At 38.4% G+C, this 25,391-nt stretch overlaps 1 protein-coding gene across 1 annotated transcript in view; it reads right to left on the minus strand.

The window, feature by feature from the left end:
• CUL5 (cullin 5) overlaps nt 1–25,391 on the minus strand; it is a 92,555-nt gene that overhangs the window by 25,403 nt on the left and 41,761 nt on the right. Inside the window, exons 5-10 of the mRNA XM_028105793.2 lie at nt 24,648–24,789; nt 23,102–23,247; nt 22,938–23,018; nt 4,017–4,110; nt 2,067–2,197; nt 1,717–1,824 (exon numbers count right to left, since the gene is read on the minus strand). Coding sequence (XP_027961594.2) covers nt 1,717–1,824; nt 2,067–2,197; nt 4,017–4,110; nt 22,938–23,018; nt 23,102–23,247; nt 24,648–24,789 — 702 coding nt within the window. The remainder of the gene's footprint in view (nt 1–1,716; nt 1,825–2,066; nt 2,198–4,016; nt 4,111–22,937; nt 23,019–23,101; nt 23,248–24,647; nt 24,790–25,391) is intronic.

The raw sequence follows: 25,391 nt of genomic DNA on the forward strand, positions 1-25,391 counted from the left end.
CTTCTCTTGCCCTCCCTTCAGTCTAGTCTTTTTGCAGCAACCAAGACGTCCTGTTAAAATATAAGTCAGATCCATTCTGTTCAAAACCTTCCAGTGACTTTCAATCCTACTCAGGGTGGAACTAAATTCCTTACCATGGCTCAGAGTCTTATCTCTGACTTCATTTCCTACTCCTCTCCCCTCCCTGGATCCACTCAGGCCACAGTGACCTTTCTCTCTTCTGTTCCTGGAATATGACAAGTAAATTCCTGCCTTACAGCTTTTGCATCTGTTGTCCCCTTTTGCTGCATACTCTTCCCTCAGACAGCCACATGACATTATTTCTTAACCACTTTTTTTAATTTATTTGACAGAGAGAGAGAGAGAGAGAGGGAACACAAGCAGGGGGAGTGGGAGAGGGAGAAGCAGGCTTCCCGCCGAGCAGGGAGCCCGATGCGGGGCCCGATCCCAGGACCCCGGGACCATGACCTGAGCCGAAGGCAGACGCTTAGCCGACTGAGCCGCCCAGGCGCCCCTCTTAATCACTTCCAATCCTGATGCAAGTGCCCCTCAACGAAGCCTTTGCTGGCCACTCCATTTCGTATTTCGAATCAACTCGTATTACCTCCATCCTCCCTTAAGGCCTTTCCTACTCTCTCTCACTATCTACCTACCTAAAAATGGAGTGAGAGAAAAAAAACCTACTGGAGAAAGTTGATGGTCTTTTTAGAGTTACAGAAAGAAAAAAAAAATCTAACTTGGGAAATAAGAAAGATGGATCAAAGTGAAAAAACTGATTCTAAATTCTAGTGATAGATTTATGACATTTAAAAAGATAAAACCTGGGGTGCCTGGATGGCTCAGTCGTGAAGCGTCTGCCTTCGGCTCAGGTCATGATCCCGGGGTCCTGGGATCGAGCCCCGCATCGGGCTCCCTGCTCTGCGGGAAGCCTGCTTCTCCCTCTGCCTCTGCCCCTGCTTGTGTTCCCTTTCTCGCTGTCTCTCTTATCAAATAAATAAATAAAATCTTTAAAAAAAAAAGATAAAACCCTGGGGGGCTCAGTCGGTTAAGCGCCCAACTCTTGATTTCGGCTCAGGTTATGATCTCAGGCTCGTGGGATCGAACCCTGTGTGGGTCTCTGCGCTCAGTGGAGAGTCTGGGATTCTCTCTCTCTCCCCCTCTCCCCCTCCGCCCCCCCCCCCCGCGCATTCTCTCTCTTTAAATTAAAAAAAAAAAATCTTAAGAAGATAAAACCCTAAGGATAATACCATGGTTCATTATTATCCCGTATTAGTAAGGACAGGAAAAAAGGGTCAGAGAAGCAGGATAAATGTGACATGATATGAACGTGACATGATACCCAGGAGTCCTGTGAAAAGGGCAGAGGGCAGAAGGATCAACTCTGCTCGAGGGCAGGACGTGCAGGGAGGCGGGGTACCAAGGACATTCCAGAAGTGTGCTTTGAGGGGGGTCTTAAAGGGTGAATGAATAGGAATTCAATATTAAAAAAACATTCTCCAAAAAATGAGGGAGAGAGAAATTTTCTAGCTAGATTCTAGTTTGTAAGCATACCCAATTCTTACAAAAACATGTAACAAACCAAATATAATAAAAACTGTTGTCCTCCAGATAAAAAATCAGAGTTGCTACTTTTAGTTTATAATTTAGTAGCATAATGGTGCAAGTTTCTTTTTAAAGTAAATTATGACAATACTGTTAATATACAAGAATATATACCTTATCTCTTGCAGTAAGAAATCGCGGATCATCTTGAAAAGCTTCTTTGACGAGTTTACTAAATCTATTAAATAATGTAAGTAACTGCTCAACGTACTTCTCAGAGTCCTAAAAATAAAATGTTTTATACTCAGTTGAGTTTTTTAAAAAGAAAACAATACAAAAAAATGAAAAAATATAAACGAAATTTTAATACACTATAGTTCCAAAATTTGGGAATTCTCTGAAAAACCTTTTTCTTGTTATTAAAAGGCGTCCCAACATTACTGTTCTGTCATCAATTACTATTTTAAATACCCAATCCCGCATTTAAAGAACAACCCTGACGCACATCCACCAAGGACACTCACAGTAGTAATAGTTTCAGCAGCTGCTACCATATCTGCCAGGCCAGCACTGATGATATGTTCCTCCAAGTCTTTCAACATTGGCTCTATCCCATTGGGAACTTTGTCCATCAATGAAAACATTAAATGTAATTCTGAAGTGACAGAACACACTCATGTCATCATCTCATCCATCAAAATAAATCTCTTTGATTTGTATCTTGGGTCTAGAATGCCTAAGATAGTAAAAGTCTGGAGAAATATTAGTTGGAAATGGAGAACCTTAGTAGTATTCTGTGGGTATAATTAAGAGTTGTTATAATAAGTACTATAACTTACTGATCCACCTTCTCTGACAAAATTTATTTTTAAAAGAAACTCTAATTAAAAGTGATCACACAGCACAAAACCTAACTCCTCTTAAAAGGTGAGTCATTTGACCTTCAACTCAATGGAATATTTTATTTTTTAATTTAAATTCAATTAATTAACATATAATATTAGTTTCAAGGTACAGGTCAGTGATTCATCAGTCTTATGTAATACCCAGTGCTCATTGCAACACATACCCTCCCCAATGTCCATCACCCAGCCACCCCATCCCGCCGCCCCCCTCCCCTCCAGCAACCCTCAGTTTGTTTCCTAGGATTAAGAGTCTCTCATGGTTTGTCTCCCTCTCTGATTTTGTCTTGTTTCATTTTTTTCCTCTCTTCCCCTATGATCCTCTGCCTTGTTTCTTAAATTCCACATATCAGTGAAGTCATATGATAATGGAGTATTTTTAAATCTAAGAAGTACAAAAATTTACGCAGAAGGGTAGTGTATTTTATAAGGTAGATACAATATTGAATACATAGCACCATATCATCAAGTGGCAAAAAAAAAAAAAAATCACATCATCAGACTATCCAAAGTGATTATAAAAGTGTATTAGAGATAATATAAAACTGTATTCATAGGGAATTTTTCAGTTTATAAAAGCACTTTCTCCTGTTATACCATTTAATTGATCTTCACAAAAATCTTACTGCACAGAACTGGTTACCACTAAATAAATTCTTTTGAAGGGAACCCAACACAGATTTAGAAATAACTCTATTTGGCCTAGCATACAAAAATCCAAGTATTTCATTTATGCCAATGAGCTTTTTACTACAAAATTACAAGTGTATGAACCTAAATGAACTGAAATACATACTTTAAATGCAACTAGAGATTAAATAGGACCTTTGCAATTATACACAATGAAACCTGGACAGGAATACACCCAAATGTTAAAAGATGGGTATTAAAGAGGGCACGTATTGAATGGAGCACTGGGTGTTATACGCAAACAATGAATCATGGAACACTACATCAAAAACTAATGATGTAATGTATGGTGATTAACATAACATAATAAAATAAAATTTAAAAAAAAGTTATCTCCAAGTAGTTAGAAATATAGGTAACTTTTACCATATTGGTTGTAATGCACTTGCAACCTCCCAAAATATAACTTTATAAAGAAAACATGTCTGTAATAAAAAAGTACACTTGCAGAAATCTTAAATTATAACACATTTTAGGGGAAAGGGATAAAGATCATTAACATGGAGTGCTGTATTACTTTCTAAAAATATTCGCCACAAAGTTCTACACAAAAGTCAAATACCTAGTTCTAGTCTCTCCCAAATGTTTATCATTTAAATGAGTCTTTAAAAGCAGAGCCTTACATCTGAGAACAAACTGAAATCTACCCCCATCCCCTACACACAAGTATAGATACCTAACAGTGGAATGTTTAAAATGTAAATTTATAACCTTCTTTACAGTACTGCTGTGTTAAATATTTTATCATTTTCTTTAAGCAGTTTACTGTAACAAATATACCTATGCAGAAAAGGATGATCTAACAGCAACTTATTAAAAGTAATCAGCTTCAAAGATACCCTCTTAAAAGATTATGAGAACTTTATGTGATGTTTTACCTACTTTCAGTTTCATTTCGCTTGATCATGCCTTGGCACTCTGCTAAGATAGTCTCTTTAAAGGATGTCACCAGGGCATTTACACAGCATTCCATGAGCTGAAATATATCAAAAATTGGTCAAGGCTAATATAAGCACAAACCTACTCCACCCCACTTTGCTTTTTTAGCTCCATAAAACCATACTGTTCAACAACAGCAAAAATTAAGTATAATGAAAGTAGATCTTACTTACCTTCGCTACAGGAGCACTGAAGATGGATACTCTATACTAGTTTACCAAGGTATATTTACCCCAAGAAAAAGGCTACAGAACTTACATTCTCTTTAGAAATTTTAATAGAAGTCCCCAAGGAGGGGAGGAAAAAAACTGAAAAATATACAAAACAAAATGAAAAAAATAAACTTTGATGAATTCTTATCTGGAGAGAACATGTGTTAAAATGAGATTCTAAAATTCTAAGTACAGTCATTCGACAAACCATCACTGGATGCCTACTTCGTGCAGGCAGCAAGTGGCTAGGAGACAAAGACGACTAAGACACAACCCCTGCGCTGGAGGAGGGGCGCTGTCTAACGAAGGCTAGGGGAGAAAGCGAACGTAAACTAATAAATACAACTCGGGTAAGCGGCAAAACACACACACACACTCATACTCATGCCCAACAAACGAAAAAACAGGCAGAGCAACTAAATACTTCTTGGGGTAGTTAAAAAAGTCTCATCTACAAGACGCCATCTAAATTGAATCTTGAAAAATAATTACAAGTCCAAAATGGATTGAGTATTCTAGGAAGAAGAAGAAACTGAATATGGTAGGCAAGACACAGAGAGTGGAAGAGAAAACGAGAAAGGGAGGCTGGAAGCAGATCGTAAAGGAAAAATCTATGGTTTGGGATTTTTATTCTATAGGTAGGGTAGGGAACAAAGAACCAAAGGTTTTAAACAGGAGATAAATGCAATGAAGGTCTACTCCCCCTAAGAGCAGACTGGTCAACAAGGCTGCTGAAATATTCCAGGTGACATGGCCAGGGTCTGGTGTTCTAGGCGGTCCTCAATAGAATCCACCCACCCCACCACTGCTCCCTCATGTAACAGAACTACTTATTCTTCTTGCAAGCATCAAGTAAAATGAATAGGTCGTGAGCACTCAAGCACAGTACACTAAGGCTGATATGTATCTTCTGAAATAAAGGTCATCTGTCTGTACTAAGGAAGGGAATTATGTGTGTCTTAAAAGTTCTTTGTTAAAAATTCTCCTTGGAATTGACATAATGCTGGCAATGACTGAAGCTAAACTTAGGTAATGGGGATTCATTTACTATTCTGCCTGCTTTTTAAATGTTTAAAAAATTTCGTAATAAAAAGTTTTTCTCAGGTCCCTTTCTGAGAATTATGCTAACAACTTTAAAAACCGTGGATGTCAATTTCCTAAAGAGAAACAATACACAAAACGTGCTTGAGAATTTCTGCCTTGCCAAGGTGGGAAGGTCTGTCCCAACTCCTGAGTAATCTCCCCCGGTACCAGCTCGGGACCACACAACTGAGCACTCCTGCCCACGGCAGCAAGGCCAGACTGACAACAGGTGAATCTAACTACACTGAACTCAGGGGGAAGAGAGAGAACGTGCAGTGAGAATGAACCCCAAGCCTCTGTCCCTCCATCGCCAGTTTCTATTTCACTGACAAGTCACAGCTGTGTGACTGGGTAGGAGTCCAACTTCTGCAAATCCCAAAAATCCAGTGTGTGTTTCAAGCTGTTGTTCTGAAATGTGTTAATGGCTGTAACCAGCTTTCTTTAACAACACAGAACAGAATGGAAAAAAGCAGAGTATGTCATACATAATAACAGTGAATATTATTTCGTAGAACTTTTGTTTCAGATATGTGCAAATAAGCAGAGTGTATACTAAGCCACAAAATAAAATGCCTTTCTTATTGTGGGTTACAATGAGGATTAAAAAGAGAGGACAAGATAATTGAAGAAACTAAGCAGAATCTAGTAAGTCTTAGATGACAGGAGCTAGGGAGTCTGTTGAGGCAGTTTCTGGTTTGAGAGGCTTAACGATTATAATAAGAGGTATCTTTTAATGAGCACTTAGTCTGTACCAAGCATTGTGCTAAATGCTTTACATACATTATCTTATTTAACCCCCATGACCGCCTTAGAAAGTAGATATTTAACACAAAAGGAAACAAGCTCAGAGAGGCTAAGTAACTTGCAAGTGTTACACAGTTAGTTAGTGTCACATGAGGCCAGGTAGGTGACTCCAAAGACTACAACTTGTTACTACATTAACAGAGCGAGTATACATTTAGCGATGGCTACATGCTAAGAACTGAGTTAAGTGCTATAAGGAATAGAGAAGTATAAAACATGGTTTATACCTTCAATAATCTTACAGTCCAGCTGGGGACATGTAAGTACACATCTAAAAATCTGTGTATAATTCTCACATAACAGAGATACATTGAAAGAAGTTCAACTCGCAAATAAAGCAAAGATATGGAAATAAATACATCATTATGACACTATAAACTTCACAAGGACAGAGACTAATTTTGTCCATAGCTGTGTATTCATGGCCCCACAACAAAGCAGTCTATAATTTGCTACTAAATCTAGTGGTAGAAACAACAGGTACAGTGGAATTTCAAGTAAGAGGAAACTGATGAAGTCTACAGAATTTGCAGTGACTTTATCACACGATGGACTATAAGGATTCTGTAGGATTTAAACAGGCAGAGGAAAAGTAGAAAGTAAAACATTAAGAAAACAAGTAAAAAAAATTCTTAAAAATGAATCCAAGGGAAAAAAATGGATAGGAAGAAGTTTAAGAATAAGGAACTATTTATTGGAGTACAATGAGTCTTGCTGGACAGTATTAAGTTAAAAAATAGGTCAGAGCCAAAATATGAAGAGTCTTGAACATCAGATATAAGAAATAATGATACTATGGTTTCTGAATAAGAATAATGAAAGTGAGAGCGCCTGGGTGGCTCAGTTGGTTGGGCGACTGCCTTCGGCTCAGGTCATGATGCTGGAGTCCCAGGATCGAGTCCCACATCGGGCTCCCTGCTCGGCGGGGAGTCTGCTTCTCCCTCTGACCCTCCCCCGTCTCGTGCTCTCTTTCATTCTCTCTTTCTCTCAAATAAATAAATAAAATCTTTAGAAAAAAAAGAATAATGAAAGTGATGTTTATGAAAGATTAGCCTGAACTCACAAAAGAAGAAATATAATTGGTCCATAATAAGAATAAAGATGTCTAGCCTTAATAACTTTTAAAGGCACGTAAATTTTCTTTTTAAATCTACAATACTAGATTGTCACAATTAATAGACTGACAAAACCCAGAGTAGCAAAGATAAACAGGCACATTGTTGATGGGAGTAAGAATTACTGCATTTCGGGGCACCTGGGTGGCTCAGTCATTAAGCGTCTGCCTTCGGCTCAGGTCATGATCCCAGGGTCCTGGAATCGAGCCCCGCATTGGGCTCCCTGCTCCACGGGAAGCCTGCTTCTCCCTCTCCCACTCCCCCTGCTTGTGTTCCGTCTCTCCCTGTCTCTCTCTCTGTCAAATAAATAAATAAGTAAATCCTAAAAAAAATTACTGCATTTCTGAGGATCGGTTTGGTATTACGTAGCTACTTGTAAAAGGTGCATACCCTTGGCTTCGTCATTTCCAGTAAATTCCATTCCAAGAGAATGCCCCATGTGTACATAAAAGTGTTAAAAAGATAAAGGCATGTAAGGATGTCCCAGGAAGTAATATTCATAAGGAATAAACTGTAACAATAATTAAAATGCCCATTAGGTTAGGTGTATTTACGAAATATGTATGATAAAATACAGGCATTGAAAATAATGTTACAATACACTTCTGTGTTATATAGGGTAAAATATGCATGACATCATAAATTTCTTTGAAATGATAAAAGGAAGGAAGGAAGGAAAGGGAAGGGAAAAGAGAAAAGGAAAGGAAAGAAAACAGGCAAAGATCAAGAAAACAGAACAAAACGATGATCACAGCTGAAACCAGAGGCTGGCTGTGGGGGCTAGGGTTCGCTGTACTATTTTCTCCACTTTTGTAAATATTTGAAAACTGTCATAACCAGACTTTTATTTTTTTAAATAAAGAGATTAATTATGCTCTAAATCCTTGTGAGATGAAAAATCCTTTAGAGAACTATTTCACTTGAGCAAAGAGAAGAACGGGAGACTGCGTCGTGGTTTTCCCCTTGTTGCAAATGAGTCTTGTCTTAACAAGAGGGTCAGTTCCATGAGGGCAGAGACCATGCTACTCCTTTCATGTTTCTTTCCCATCATTTACCAAAATACTACATAGTCAACCCTAAATATATACTTGTTATTTGAAAAATATGTCTCGAAGGGAAAGGGTAGTGATAAACCATCTCTCTCACCTTGTATTCCCTGTCTCCTTTTGCTAGCTTCCGTGAAGAAAAAAACTTTTTGCCACATGCCATCAACTCCTGTATTTTGCCTGAGATGAGCACAACTTCTAAATCCACAGAAATCTCTCCCCAGAGGTCTGCAAGGTGAAACACTTTAACTATCAATGTGCTTGATGTTTTACCTTCCTCTATAGCAAAACTCTTCAAAGATGATGCCTGCCATAAAACACAGCAGGCACTCAGTATTTGTTGAATGAATGGATGTATAGGTCTGTGAAGATGAAAGGTGGGACAGGCAAGCTAATTGATGGAGTAAAGTCCCTCTTTTACTGGTATTCAATTTGCACAATTAATTCTACTTCACTGAAATTTACTACAAAGCAACAAGAATGGTTCTAATTTTCGTTATTTAAATCTGTACAAGTAATAATTTGCTTTAGCTCAACTATAAAATAGGAGGTGAACTAAAAATTATCCGAGGTTTCTCCACTTTACGACTTTACTGTATCATTATAAGGTCTTTAACCATATAAGGAGATCTGTAACGTATTCAAGAATTAATTTATTCTATGCATGGTAGGTTATTTTCAAAATTAATTGCCCTTGGCCTTTTTAGTTTGGTTAAGATTTATTTTACCATTATAACTAGTGGTACTTGCTTCATTTCTGAACTATTTACTATTTACACAGTAACTATACAGAGCAATGAAAACTCAGACTTACTCACCTTGACTTTTCCGAAATCACCCTCAATATACTAAGATACTAAAGGTTAACAAATACTTACTTTAATGTTAATAATCTATGACTTGTGACCTGGTTGCTAACTCAGTTTTTTTAATCAATGTTTTGTATGGACAGTAAGATAGTTCCTATCTGTCTCAGAATCAGCAACTTTCTCCAAACCTGAGCCCTAACAGTAAAAACTACCATGCCAGTGTTTTATTAAACTCTGACAACACATGTGGGTGTTACCCCATTTTACACTTAGGAAAACAGATTACAAAGGCTGAATAACCTGCCAAAGAGCACACTGCTGGTAAAATGACAACAAAGGGATCCAAATCCTCATCTGATTCTAACATGTATGCCCCTACCTACTATATAACACACTCCTCGGTCAGTGCCTTGGTCACTGTGAAGAGATGGAGACCTGCCACCACCAATCCATTCTTGATTCCATTACTCTGCTGTATAAATAACCCATTTTATTTTAGTGTCACTCTGAAGACAGGAACCAGATCTATGTTATTACACACAACTCAACTCACACAAGGCCTAGCATATTTTAAGTGCATAATAAATACGAACTGAATGCCCTCAGGGAATGCCAAGGTATGTAGGACAATCACCTAAAATACGAATAGCCATAGAAAAACTTTTAAAGTTATTTTAAGTCTTTTTCTCACTTTTTTCTTATTATGTTTCACCTTTTCCTGTCAGTCATGTCTCTTCAGCAGACAGCTCTAAGCCTCTCCTGGTTTCACACACTGCTGCTCATGCGCTACAGGACCATCCAACGATAATCAAGCTTACTAGAATTGTGTGCATAACTAGATCTGAGTGGGGCTACGTGGCTCTCCCATAAGCAAAACTAGAACCGCGGGTCTCTAGGCTTCTAACCCAACACTTAGCCGCTCGGGACTCTTGGACTGACTTTTCAGGTTCTCCACTGAACAGCAAGTAGCTCAAGTTGCTATAAGGGCTGTCCTCTGGATAAGTCAAATTCTTCTATATCATACATACTTCAGACACATACACACTGACACTGAAATACGCTCGCACACGTGGGCAAAGACACACACACAAAGCATCAGACCCAGGCTTGGGCCCTCAATTTGAGCTGGGTCAGTTAGAGCTAGGCTAATTAAAACCTTGGAGCCAGACTCTTCATTCAGGTCACACACCGAAGGAAAAGCTAATCATGGTCACGTCAACAACAACAACCAAAAAGACGAACAGCTGTGGAAGATAACAGAACTAAGAGTAGAAAAACACACATGGGGAAAGTTCTCACAACGTTCCAAGTTCCTAAATCCAGATATCCTTCATTTTAGTGTTAGCCTTGCACTTTCCACATTGGATTTTACATGAACTAACACATTTGCCTTTTTTTGTTTGAGATGGGTTCCTGCTCCTTGCCACCAAGAGTGCTAACTACGTATGTATAAGTGCAATACATATATAAAAAATTATGTATCAAACTTTGCAGCTCTTCTTTATACACCCCCAGAGTGCTTAGCATTATCCTTAGGAACTCAGGACCCGGAACTGGACTTCATTAGAAGCCCAGCTTCACCATGTCCCAGCTGTCTGAGGCCAACCTCCTACAGTTTCCGACCCTCGGTTTCCTCACCTGTAAAGGAGAAACAATGATGGCACCTACCTACTCGTTCTCCCTTTGAAAGACATCCTGAATCCCTCCACTTATATATCCGTCTCCACTGCCATCAACACTTCTCATCTCAATTACAGTTTGTCATCCAAATACCCCACTTCAACACAAATGTGAAAATTAGATCACAGCTCTCTGCTTAACCCTTCAACAGCCCCCACCTCACTGAGCTCCTGCCCCCCTCCCCTCACTTACCACACCGTGGCCACACTAACCTTTCTCTGTTCCTGAAACAGGCTAAGCTCATTCCTGATTCACAGCCTTTACACTCGCTCCTCCCTCCACTTGGAAAGCTTTATCCCAGATCTTCACAAGGTAACACTCCATCATTTGAGTCTCAGCTCCAGTATCACTTCCTGAAAAAGACCTTCCCTGACCATATTCCATAATGCAAAGGCAACAGTAGAAGCATTACCAGCACCAATGCACTCTCCACGGCATTCCTCTCTTTTATAAAAAATCACCTACACTGGGACACCAAAAGGACTTGGTACATACTTCCCTGGGAGCGATTAAAAATATAATCAGCTGCAGGGGCGCCTGGGTGGCTCAGTCATTAAGCGTCTGCCTTCCGCTCAGGTCATGATCCCAGTATCCAGGGATCAAGCCCCACATCGGGCTCCCTGCTCAGCGGGACCCTGGAATCATGACCTGAGCCACCCAGGCGTCCCTAAATAAATAAAATCTTAAAAAAAAGAGAGAGAAATTAAGAAAATTCCATTTACACTTGGATCAGAGAGAATGAAATACCTAGGAATAAACTTAACCAAGGAGGTGAAAGACCTGTACACTGAAAACTATAAGACACAGATGATACAAACAGAAGACACAAATACATGGAAAAATATTCGGTGCTCACAGAATGGAAGAATAATAAGCATTAAAATGTTCACACTACCAAAAACATACAAACTCAATGCAATCTCAATCAAAAGTCGAATGGCATTTTCCACAGAAAAAGAACAACCAAGCCTACAACTTGGAGAGAACCACAGAAGACCCAGAACAGTCAAAGCAATCTTAAGAAAGAACAACAAAGCTGGAGCATCACCTTCCTGACAGCAAACTATGTTACAGAGCTCCATCGTCATCAAAACAGACACAGAGATCAGTGGAACAGAACAGAGAGCCCAGAAACGAACCCACACGTATACGTTCAGTTAGTTCACAACAAAGGAGCCAAGAATATACAACGGGGACGGACGGTCTCTTCAATAAATGGTGCTGGGAAAACAGGACGGCCGCGTGCAAAAGAATGAAACTGCACCACTATCCTGCACGATACGCAAAAGTTAACTCAAAATGGATTAAAGACTTGACCCTAACACCTGAAACCATAAGACTCCTAGAAGAAAACCCAGGCTCAGGTGAGCTCCTTAACATAGGTCGTGGCGATGATTTTTTTGAATATGGTACCAAAAGCAACAAAAGCAAAAACAGACAAGTGGACCACCTCCAACTCCAGAACCACAGCGCAGCAAAGGGGCCCACGAATGTGAGGAAGACAACCTTGTAAAGGGAGAAAATCACTGCACATCGTGGATCTGACGAGGGGCTAACACCCAACACAGACAAAGAACTCCTACAACTCAGGAGTAAAAAATAAACAATGCGACTGAAAAACGGGCAGAAGATCTGCACAGACGTTTTCCAAAGAAGACACACCGAGGGCCAACAGACACATGAAAAGGTGCTCAACGTCACTCATCATTGGGGAAATGCATATCAAACCCACGTGAGCTATCACCTCACACCTGTCAGAACGGCTAGTATCAAGAAGGCAAGAAAGAACAAGTGCTGGCCAGGATGCTGTGAAGAGGGAAACCCTGTGCACTGCTGGTGGGAAGTAAAATGGTACAGCTGCTGTGGAAAACAGTATGGAGGTTACTTGAAAAATTAAAAACAGAACTACCATATGACCCAGCAATTCCACATCTGGGTATTTATGCGAAGAAAACAAAATACTAACTCGAAAAGCTAATGCACCCCCTTGTTCACTGCATCATTTATGATAAACAAGATATGGAAACAACCTAAGTGTCTACCAATGGATGAAAAGATAAAGACCCTGTGATAATATATGTACACAATGGAATATTATTCAGCCAATAAGAAGAATGGGGCCTTGTCATTTGCAATAACTTGGATGGACCCTGAGAGCATTATGCTGAGTGAAATAAGGCAGAAAACGACAAATACCATATGAGCTCTCTCATACGTGGAATCTTACAAAAAAGAGAGAGAGAAATAAAACCCCCATACTCATAGATACAGAGAAGAGATTGGTGGTTCCAAGAGGCAGGGGGCTAGGGGTGGGAAAAATGTATTTTGTTTTTAGCTTAAATAAATTGAATAAAAATTTAAAACCATCATTTTTACTTCTTTACTAGTCTTTGTCTTCCTCTATCTGAATGTTAACTCTGTATGAGCAAGGACTTTGTCTTGTTCAGGGTATACCCCTTTCAACCTGCCTCGCCACGAATCGACACTAGATACATATCTACTTAGTGCATGAGAGCTCACTAAACATAGGTCAAATGGTTTCATGAAGAAAAAACTATTAGAGGATTGTAATCTTTAGCTGTAGGATCCTATTCCTCATAAACCCAGGGCATAATCACCAGCAAACAAACAAATCCTTGGATTAGATATCTTGACCCGTATCACGTGGCCCATCACACGGGAAGAGAAGCAGTCCAGTGGAAAAAGCACTAGTTCGGAGCCAGGCGACAGACGGTGTAACTCATCATTATTTATGTAATACTGAAGACAATGATTTTTCATTACTTTTCACAAAGTGCTGCATAAGGAGGGTGATTATTATTTATACATACTGCTCTCCCCAAAATTCTAACTTAAAACTCCTTAGGAGTCCTTAGGCTCTTCTAGGCATACAATCTTTCAAAAATTGGAGAGGGCTCTCACAATTAGCTCCCCACTGACTCTCTACTCAGATTATTCCAATAACCCAGGCTCAAATCTTTCAATCAATACAAGGCCATTAAAATGTCTTTTAGGGAGCACCTGGCCGGCTCAGTCAGTAGACCATATGACTCTTGATCTCAGGGTCATAAGTTCAAGCCCCACATTGCGTTGAGCCTAAAAATAAATAAATAAATGTCATTTAATTATTTCTTCAAAATGCCTCTCACATCCCTTCCTTCCCCTTCATTTATCATCATGTACCTAGCTGAACCCCTTTTACCGCATTTGTGACAACTAAAAGCAAGTCTCTTGCCTCTTTAAACCCTGTCATACACACGACGGCAGATGAATCCTCCCAAAGCACAGCTTTGATCCCGAAGTTATAAACTTTTTTTTTTTTTAAAGATTTTATTTATTTATTTGAGAGAGAGAGAGAGTGAGAGACAGAGAGCACGAGAGGGAAGAGGGTCAGAGGGAGAAGCAGACGCCCCGCTGAGCAGGGAGCCCGATGTGGGACTCGATCCCGGGACTCCAGGATCATGACCTGAGCCGAAGGCAGTCGCCTAACCAACTGAGCCACCCAGGCGCCCCTCGAAGTTATAAACTTTCAAGTCTCTCCACCACCAAAGCACTGGTTCTCCAGCCCTTCAGGCCCAACACTCCCTTTGACAGCAAATCTTAAACTGAAATTTACCTATATATTACTTCAAAAACATTGATATAAATCTCTAATTATAATATACAGCAGAAATCAAAGGACGGTTCTTTATAATAAGTCAGTATGTATTTCAACCTGTAAAGACGTGGCCACAACCAAACGGGAAGATGTAATGAAGCAGTCAGGCGCCCACACCTCTGTGTGGCGTCACTGGGAACCGGACAAGTACGAACGCGGTGTGGCGCAGATACGCCGGCGACCACATGCCACGGGCAGCACCGCTAACAGGTGAAAAAACCTTCTGCAGTAAAAATATGTTTAAAGCCCAAACAGCAAGAAAAATATTATCTTTCCCTAACTTACACAATAATATCATCACTGGAAAATAAAGTGTATTGTTCATATCATGTAAAAATATTTTGGTTTATAAGTAAAATAGAATTCAGTTTTAGACTCAGGCATAAACAAAATTTCAGTGGGACCATGGACTCATTCCTTTTGGGAGGTGATCTAATTTTTGTTTATGTGGGACAGTCTGAGGACTGTGAGACATGCAGCACTCCTGACCTCATTCATGAAAAATCAATCACTGTGACAACCCAAAAAAGCCTCCACAGATTTGTATAATACTTCCTAGAGGTAGATGGTACCTTCATGGAAAACCCCCGGCCTAGAGATTTCAGTTCAAAATATATTAGCCTAGTTCAAAAATATTAATCTAGAATTCAATGTTCTCCACAACGAGACTGAAATGTACCCTTTCCTTCTCCAGACTAACTTCCAAACTTTCCAACACATAGTCCAGGTGTCAGAAAAAGACAGTTTATCTGCTCCCCACTTTTTTCCTACCTTTTGCTTACTGGCATCTTCATGTTGTGATATTTAAACAACTCACAGCATGACTAACTTTCCATTGATTCGTCTCTGTCATATTCTGTTGTATTAATGACAAGCAATTTCAAGTAAAAATCTATAAAAGGATCCTAAAGATATTATTCTCGTTACATAATAAATTTAACATCTAAACATTTTACATATAAGAAACTTAGAGGAGGGGCACCTAGGTGGCTCAGTTAAGCGTCCGACTCTTGATTTCGGCTCAGGTCATGACCTCAGGGTTGTGAGATCGAGCCCTGCATCAGGCTCTGCGCTCAGTGTGGAGCCTATTTAAGATTCTCTCTCCTTCTGCCCTCCCCTGCTGCAGCCTGCTCTCTCTCTAAAAAAAAAAAAACAAAAACAAACAACAACAACAACAAACTATGAGAGGAAAATCTTGGGAGTAACATTTATTGGCTATATAGGATATGTCAAAATCCCTTTGGGGCACAAATGTTTATCCATTAAAAAATGGGACATTGTGTTCATTCCTAAAATGGAAGAATGGCTTAATGTGAGGAACTCCGTTAATGTAATTTACTGAATTAGTCCAATGAAGGAAAATGCCATGTCAACTCCATCCATACTTCCCACATTAAAAAGGCATTCTTCATAATGTGTTGTTTTTATTTTTATATTTTATTTTGATTTTAGCATTACAGGAAAGTTGCAAAAACAGCAGAGTGCCCATACATACATCACCTTGTTGCCCCGAATGATAATGTCTTACACAACTACAGTAAAACTACCAAAACCAGGAAAACAGTATACTACTATTAACTAACTATAGATCTTACTAGAAATTCACCAGTTTTTCCACCAATGTCTCTTTCCTACTCCAGGATCTTATCTACAAGCCCACATTGCATTTAGCTGTTGCTTAGATTTCCTACTCTCCCCCAGTCTGTGGTAGTTCCTTGGTCTGTCTCTCTCTTTTTTACTTTTTTGGTCTGTTATGATTTTGACACTTTTAAAGAATACTAGTCAGTTATCGTGTAGATTGTCCTCCAATTTGAGATTCTTTAATCTTTTCTCATTAGAATAAGGTTATGCATTTTTGATGAGAACACCACAGGAATGAGGTATTCTTCTCAGTACATCATATCAAGAGGTACATCAGGTCAGTATATCCCTATTACTGGTGATATTAACATTAATCACTTGGTTAAGACAGTGTCTTTTGGGTTTCTCCATTGTCAAGTTACTATTTTTCCCCTAGTAAATATCTTGGGGAATATACTTTGAACTGTTAATGTACTCCATTTTACCTCACATTTTTGGTCATTAATTTTAATATCTATTAGCAGAGCTTGTCTGCAACAATTATTACTGTGATATTTGCCTAATCGTGATTGTCAATTTCCCTCCATGTTTATAAGGTGGAACTCTTCAGTAAGAATGAGTCTGAGCATTTTCCAAACGTTTGATGGCCAGTATTAGGTATATATTTGTGTCGTCTCTCTGTATCTTTTCCCAACATTTTTCTATCAGGTTCTTACCCATTTTTGTTCCTCAATTTTTAAAAGTTCTTTATATAGCAGGGCAATAAGCCTTTCTCTGGGATAGATGTTGCAAATACTTTTTCCCAGATTGTCAGTTATCTTTTGACTTTGTTTATGGTTCTTTTTGCAATTTTTTAAAAATGTAGTCATTCATCAATCTTTCCTTTTACTGTCTCTGAATTGTGAGTCATGTTAAAAAGCCTTCCCCCATACCAAGGTTAAAAGAAGAATTATTCTTGTACCTATACGATTTCATGTTTAGCATTTCAATCCTTGACCCATTTGGTGTTTATTCTTCTGAATGCTGTAATATACAAAATCATCTTTTTCCACATGGCTACTACGTTGTCCCAGCACCATCTTCTAAGTCTATCTTTACCCCCGATGATTTGAGACCCAACCTTTGTTACATAAAATTCTGGACTGCCTACTCCATCCCACTGGTCCACTATCCATTCATGCACAATTACCTCACTATTTTATAGAGGATGCTTTAATGTTTGGTAGGGATTTTTCCACACAGTTTTTCTTTTCCAGTGTTTTCCTGGCGATTCTTGCATGTTTATTTTTCCACATGAACTTTCACATCAACCTGTCCTAACTTTATTAAATAGTTGTTAGAATTTTCATTGGCATTACAGTGAATTTATAAATTCATTTAGGGAAGAACTGACATCTTCATAATTCTAAGTCCCCACAGAATTTAAGAACAAACGATGTCTTTCCATTTTTTCAAGTCTACTTCTGTGTTTTCTCAATGTTTAAAAAGTTTTCCTCTTACAGGTTTCATACATTTCTTGTTAAATTTATTCCCAAGTATTTAATTTTCTTTATTACCATAAGTGATGTTTTTCTTAATATCATATCTTGTTTATTATTTGTGTGTAAGAAGACTATTGGTTTCTGTATGTTAATTTTATATCCTACTACTTTACTGAATTGCTTTATTGTTTGAGTTAGTTTTATCATTGATTATCTGGAGTTTTCCAAATATACTATGATATCATCTCCAGAGTTTTACTTCTGCTCACCCATTCTTATGCCTCCAACTGATTTCTCTAGTCTAACTGCAGAGGTTAATACCTCTTATACAATGTTAAATAGCAGCAGAAATAGTGGGCATCCTTGCCTTGTTAAAGATCGTAGTGGAAATGACTCTAGTATTTCTCCATTAAATAAGATACTGGCCTTAGGACTAAAGTATATACATTTCTGATAATATTCTTTATAAAAGAAGAATAAATGAATAGTTTCTTAACGTAACAAAACACATGCATCATGCCAAAATCCAACACCATGCTTCATGATGAAAATGTGGAAGCATTCCCATCAAAGACTGAAGAAGCAAGGATCCCTGTATTTAACATTTTCCCCCAAATTAACTATTAATAGATTTAGTCTATTGAAAGAAATAGGAGATATTAATATTAGAAAGGCAAAAGCATCATTATTTGCAAATGATGTAATCAGCTGCTTGGAATACCCAAGATAACAAAACTCTGACAGACAATGAAAGAATCTGGCGGGCTGCTGAGTATTATAGTAATACTACTTGAAATGTACGTCTGACTTTCAGGAGGCCTGGCCTCACAACTGGGTACTACCTAGGTGAGATTTTCTCTACTGTACACAATACAGGTCCAAAAACTTGTTTTTCTGCATATATTAAAAACTAGTCAGGTTTAAAGAATTGGTATTGATTTATACTAATACAAAAAAGATAACTGATTAACATAATAATTTGCTAATTTACAGAGAAAAACATAAATGCCAAAAACATACTTTAATCTTAAATTCTGATGCATATTACAGTAGAGCCCCACATGAAGTGACTGTAATTCTGATGCGTATTACAGTAGAGCCCCACATGAAGTGACTGTAATTCTGATGCGTATTACAGTAGAGCCCCACATGAAGTGACTGTAATTCTGATGCGTATTACAGTACAGCCCCACATGAAGTGACTGTAATTCTGATGCGTATTACAGTAGAGCCCCACATGAAGTGACTGTAATTCTGATGCGTATTACAGTAGAGCCCCACATGAAGTGACTGTAATTCTGATGCGTATTACAGTACAGCCCCACATGAAGTGACTGTAATTCTGATGCGTATTACAGTACAGCCCCACATGAAGTGACTGTAATTCTGATGCGTATTACAGTACAGCCCCACATGAAGTGACTGTAATTCTGATGCGTATTACAGTACAGCCCCACATGAAGTGACTGTAATTCTGATGCGTATTACAGTAGAGCCCCACATGAAGTGACTGTAATTCTGATGCGTATTACAGTACAGCCCCACATGAAGTGACTGTAATTCTGATGCGTATTACAGTACAGCCCCACATGAAGTGACTGTAATTCTGATGCGTATTACAGTACAGCCCCACATGAAGTGACTGTAATTCTGATGCGTATTACAGTAGAGCCCCACATGAAGTGACTGTAATTCTGATGCGTATTACAGTAGAGCCCCACATGAAGTGACTGTAATTCTGATGCGTATTACAGTAGAGCCCCACATGAAGTGACTGTAATTCTGATGCGTATTACAGTAGAGCCCCACATGAAGTGACTGTAATTCTGATGCGTATTACAGTACAGCCCCACATGAAGTGACTGTAATTCTGATGCGTATTACAGTACAGCCCCACATGAAGTGACTGTAATTCTGATGCGTATTACAGTACAGCCCCACATGAAGTGACTGTAATTCTGATGCGTATTACAGTAGAGCCCCACATGAAGTGACTGTAATTCTGATGCGTATTACAGTACAGCCCCACATGAAGTGACTGTAATTCTGATGCGTATTACAGTACAGCCCCACATGAAGTGACTGTAATTCTGATGCATATTACAGTACAGCCCCACATGAAGTGACTGTAATTCTGATGCGTATTACAGTAGAGCCCCACATGAAGTGACTGTAATTCTGATGCGTATTACAGTAGAGCCCCACATGAAGTGACTGTAATTCTGATGCGTATTACAGTACAGCCCCACATGAAGTGACTGTAATTCTGATGCGTATTACAGTACAGCCCCACATGAAGTGACTGTAATTCTGATGCGTATTACAGTAGAGCCCCACATGAAGTGACTGTAATTCTGATGCGTATTACAGTACAGCCCCACATGAAGTGACTGTAATTCTGATGCATATTACAGTACAGCCCCACATGAAGTGACTGTAATTCTGATGCGTATTACAGTAGAGCCCCACACGAAGTGACTGTAACAGTAAAATACATTTTCCCTATACCGTACTTGTCCTCCAGTAAGAAGAGTCTAACAGGTGAGGACATACCACTGCATGTCCTAATGGCCGATAATTCTTCTCAGAGAAATCAGGGCAGTAAGTTTGTTCTGAAGAGTTTATAGTATGGAAAGTGACTTGTTTCTTACTAACTATTCAAATAATACTGTTCATACTTTATTTATATCAGGACCTGGCGATTTTTGGGTTTACTGTTCCTTCCATCACAACACACTTCATTTTAACATATATCATTTCTCTTTGAAAACAGAAACTATAAATTAATAAATATATATAGTAAATGTTATGTACACAGTATAGTAAGGGCCTTAGCTCAGTGAGGTATATAAATAGTAATGCATCTTCATTAAACCTGAAATTCCCAATGTTATAATTAATCCTACAATTTTGGTACTTGATTTCTCCTCTGCACCAAATATTGCCGTACAAACTACATATTAATCTACGTTGTTAAAAGTTAAGAGTGATAACCTTTGAAGAAAAAGATGGTAAGAGTAATTTGGAGGGGGCATGATGAATGATTTCGGAATTTTGGTAATTCTTGTGTGGTGATTTTATAGGTATGTTCACTCTGTGATAATGCATACCTGAGATTTCTGTGCACTCTTCTGTATACACCTTATTACTTGAGTCAAGAGTTAATTTTTAAAAATAAGCAGAAAATTGAAACAAAATAAAAACAAACCACACAAAAAGACCTCCTACATCCCAAATAAAGTAGCTTCTTTGGAAGCATGCTGTAGTGCACTTAGGGTCTCTCTGCTGAAAAGAGTAACGAAAAAACTTATCTTTGAGAACCCCAAAGTCATTCAGCTTGATGAGATGCTCACACTATTGGGTAACTGTGGAAAAGTAAATTCACATCTACTATTTTAACTTTTTTCTGTGTGTGTCTGAGTGCGCACACGCGCATGCTCTGAAGTAGAAAGGGAGGGATGCTTGGGTGGCTCAGTTGGTTAAGCATCTGCCTTCAGCTCGGGTCATGATTCCAGGGTCCTGGGGTCAAGCCCCGCACTGGGCTCCCTGCTTGGCAGAGTCTGCTTCTCCCTCTCCCTCTGTGACCTCTCTTGCTTTCGCCCTCTCTCAAATAATAAATAAAAATCTTAAAAAATAAAAAAAAATAAATGAAGCAGAAAGGGAGGCTTACTTGTTCTATATCAACTGTCATGTGTATTTGATTATCTCTACCATTCTCATCCCCTCTTTTTCTTGCTTTCTCTTATTCTTAGACATCTGTAGTTGAATCCCCTTAGGCTTCATATACATATGATACAACTAAGTCGTATAAACTAGAGGAGAAAAACAACAATTCTTACAAAACTGCAACATCCCCACCCAGACGCTATGGGCACATCAATCAACTCAAACTCGTCACACTAACTCCTATTTCTCTCTCAGGACTGAGACTTACTCTTCTACCCAACCTCCCTGTAGCAGCTAAATTCCTCCAGGCCAGAAACTCAAATTCCAGGCCAGCCTCAGAAACACTACTAACTCCGTTCCCTTTAACATCTAGCCCCATGCATGACACCATGTTCCGCCTCTGGGAAGTCTTTTCTCTCTACTCTTCTCGGCTACATCCCCGTTGCTATAATTCTACGTGGTACTCCTAAACCCCCGCATGAATTATCGCAAAGACCTCCTACCTTCTACTTTTCTCTCTCCCCCATTCCAATTCATCTTTCACACCGTCACCAGATTAATCCCCCTGAAGGATGATGGTGAGCATAGCACACTTGCTTAAAAAACATTCAATGGCCTTCCCTGCATTCTGGATGAAGTCCAAGCCTGGCTTTAAATTTCTACAGAGAATTTCTAGAAACAACCATGAAATTAGCCCTCTTTTTCTGGCCAACATAAAAATTATTTTAACCACTAAAAGAGGAAATATACTGTATTAAAAAAAAAAAAAAAAAACAAGGGAAAAAATCCAATTCAACCTGTTTTCTGAACAAGGCATAAACATGACTATCATTCAAGATGGAAGAGTCAAAGAAAAGTCAGAAGCAAATAAAGAAAGAAATAAATCCATCCATAGTTGGAAAATGTTTGGTCATAGGCAAACAGGAATGTCGCCTCCTTGAATATAAATCTAAATCTAGTTCCTAGGCTCCAAAGACTGAAGGGAATTAGAGTAAATATCATTGCTATATATGAGCGATTTCTAAGACTCTGCAAGCTTGACTTTTATTTTCCTTACTATAGCACATTTAGGTCATTCTCCGAAAGAAAACACTCAGGAGAGATATTGTAACATGGCTACTATTTCTGATCAGTTGTGTTTTGCTTTTTGAGGAACTTACAGTATAAAGAAAAACAATGTAACAAAATAAAGACTGATGTTCCCTGATCAAGTAGTATTTTATCCCATGACAAGTTTGAAAACATCCTCGCATATAAGAATAAATATCCCCTATAAGTAATGATTCGATCGGTACTCACTGATTCAGTGTTCACAGCCACTTTACAGAACATAATCACTGTGAATAACAAGAATCAACTGTATCTCTAGGGAGCACGTTTTACTTGCAACATGAAAATCACTAAAATGGTTAACTACAGATGCACATAAAACATGATACAAGGAGACTGTTTAAAAATTAAGTACATTAAATGTAGTAAAGTCTAGAGCAGGGATGGCAAACAGATCTCATCTTGCACATCAGCTCAAAAGAACAATGAATGAGTTCTGCATAAGGTGACTTCGGCAGCTGTGCTCCAGAATACCAGGGAAAGAGTACTAACTGCAATCAGTAATGCCGGTCAGAGGTGTGAGAAGGATGGGTAAGAACACTCGCATCAAATATTTGCCATCCCTGGGCTACTGTACTGGAAATAATCTCCAAGAATACACAATCATACAGTTACTTACTGCTTCAACAGAGTTACATTCCCGTCTGGTTTCTAAATAACGTAGTGCTCGTTTTTCTTCTTCTTTTAATTTAGCATCTGCCTGCCCAGAAGCAAAATAGCAATCATTTTTAAGAATATCAAGGGAAGAGCTCAAATTATCACATATACTAAGTTCTGACTTACATATTTCATATAATTCTGTACACCATTTTGTTGTAAATACGAGGGTGCCTGTGTTCTATAAAATCTCTCTGTTGAATCCAAATATGCCTTCTCAAAATTGTCCCTATAAATTTGAAGCTTATCTTCAGGATTAGAACAAAGGTTAACTGAAAAACAGAAAATAAATTTTACTCTAATTATGTTTCAAATCAATATTTTGAGTACAATAAATAACAAATAGTGAGGAGTCATTATGTGCAAGGGACTGTGACAATGCTCAAGAGAACATAAATCATATTCCTTCTCTGTAAGAGACTTAAAAAGGTAACAGCACAAAGCACTGAAATGACAAATAGTACAGACAGAATGGGCTATCGTATTTCTGAATAGGAAACAGAATGACCTCCAACTAGATGGTCAAGAAACCATTCATAGTTGAGACAGGATTTGAGATGAGTCTTAAGGAAAAACTAGAATTTACACAGAAGCTAGTAAAGTAAGTAAATATCGGGAAGTACCAAATCACAAAGCCAAGTCAAGGTAAAATGACCACATTGTCTGAGTGGACTGTAAGGTTAGTAGAAAACAAGGTAGAAAGGGAAGTTAGGAATGGTTGTAGAGAGCCTCAGCACTCAGACTAAGTGACCTGATTTCAGCGTGGTGTACCACTAAATGCTAAGAAAAATACTAACTAAATAGTACTTAAAAATTAATCTTGTGAACAGTTCATGGGTTAAATTATAGCAATAAGATCACCATAAGAAGACTGTTTCAAAAGTCCAGAAGCAGAGTTTACACAGTATAAACTGGTGTCAGCTGAAATAAGGAGGAATAAATTTCAATGACATGGCTACTAACGAAAGCCTAAAGACTTTGATACCTAAAGAAATATGGGGCAACAGAAAGAGCCAAAGATAGCTAAAGGTTCATTAATACAAAAAAATTCTTACCAAGGCATACTTTGTGCCCACATTCTATGTTCAGTAAAGATACAGTGTCAACAACACAGTTAACTGAAGTATGATGACAGGGAGGCACCGGTACTAGGAAGCAACGTGAGAGGGCCCTGACCTAGTCTGGGAATTAGGAAAGGCCTCTGCCAGCAAACAGGAGGAGGCTGAGCCACAAGTAAAGCGGAAAGAGGAGTGTTCTCAGAGAAAACAGCGCATCTGATTAAAAGAACAAATGAGAGTATGATGGTCAGAAACTGAAAAGTTCAGAGAGGAATGTGTACATGGAATAAACGTACTTCCTGAAAATATAAGTACGAAATCAGTTACCACCTTTCTGAGTTATTGATTCAAATCTACGGTTTCTCTAATTTAGGTCACTAAAAGGATTCACCAGCCAAGAAATGAGTGAGATGGAGAAAACCAGTATTAACCACAGGAATATGGATTTTTTCTATATTTCCTTGAAGAGATTTAATACCTTCTGTGGGCTCTTAAAAGCATCTGGCATCAAAAGTAGGTGTGACTATTTGATAACACAGATAACTGATCGTACTATTCTGTAATGGTCTCAGAATTTCCATAAAAAATCATGATCATAAAAGTTCAGAACATACCATAGGATTCTCTAACGCCAATGACCAGCTGAGAATCAAAAGCTTCTCCTAATCTTTCAGCATGTACCAGCTTCATTGCACTATCTTGGAGTCTGTTTTTTATATTTGAAAAGATGGACTCATTCCATGTATCAAGCATGAGCTAGGAAAAGAAGAAATATGCAATCATCTCAATTATTAATATACCAGGTACCATACAGAAACAAAAAATTTAACTATAAATACTAAAAAAGGAAATCAAATTCTTAGGCCTATATTCATTCACTTGAATACTTCAGGGAACTAGTGTATTTAAGTTTGGTTAAATGTTAACTTATTTACTGGATTTCCCATCTGAAAATAGTACAAATAATAATACAAATTTCAAGTGGTTGTTGTAAAAATTAAATACAGCAATACATGGAAAAGCTTACCTCTCCTATAGTTACAAGGTTAAATTTCAGTAGTATTGGTGTTTGGAATGCTCATATACATATTTGTATAATAAACACATGATAAATGCAAAAAGCACCAAATGAAAACCTGTGTGATACTGGACCTACAAATCCACCTGACAGATGTTCCATTTAAATGATGGCAATGTTATACACATATCCGTATGTATTATCATTCCAAGAAACTGTGTCAGATACAGAAAATACATTAATGACAACAGCATCAGCATCAATGATAACATTAGCAGGTATACAACATTCACTGTATACCCAGCACCACTCTAAGTACTTTTCACACGTAACTCATCTA

Source organism: Eumetopias jubatus, unplaced genomic scaffold (genome assembly GCF_037043125.1).
Source record: "Eumetopias jubatus isolate StellerSeaLion01/CBP00866 unplaced genomic scaffold, mEumJub1_p1.0 scaffold_13, whole genome shotgun sequence".
Lineage (NCBI taxonomy): Eukaryota > Metazoa > Chordata > Mammalia > Carnivora > Otariidae > Eumetopias > Eumetopias jubatus.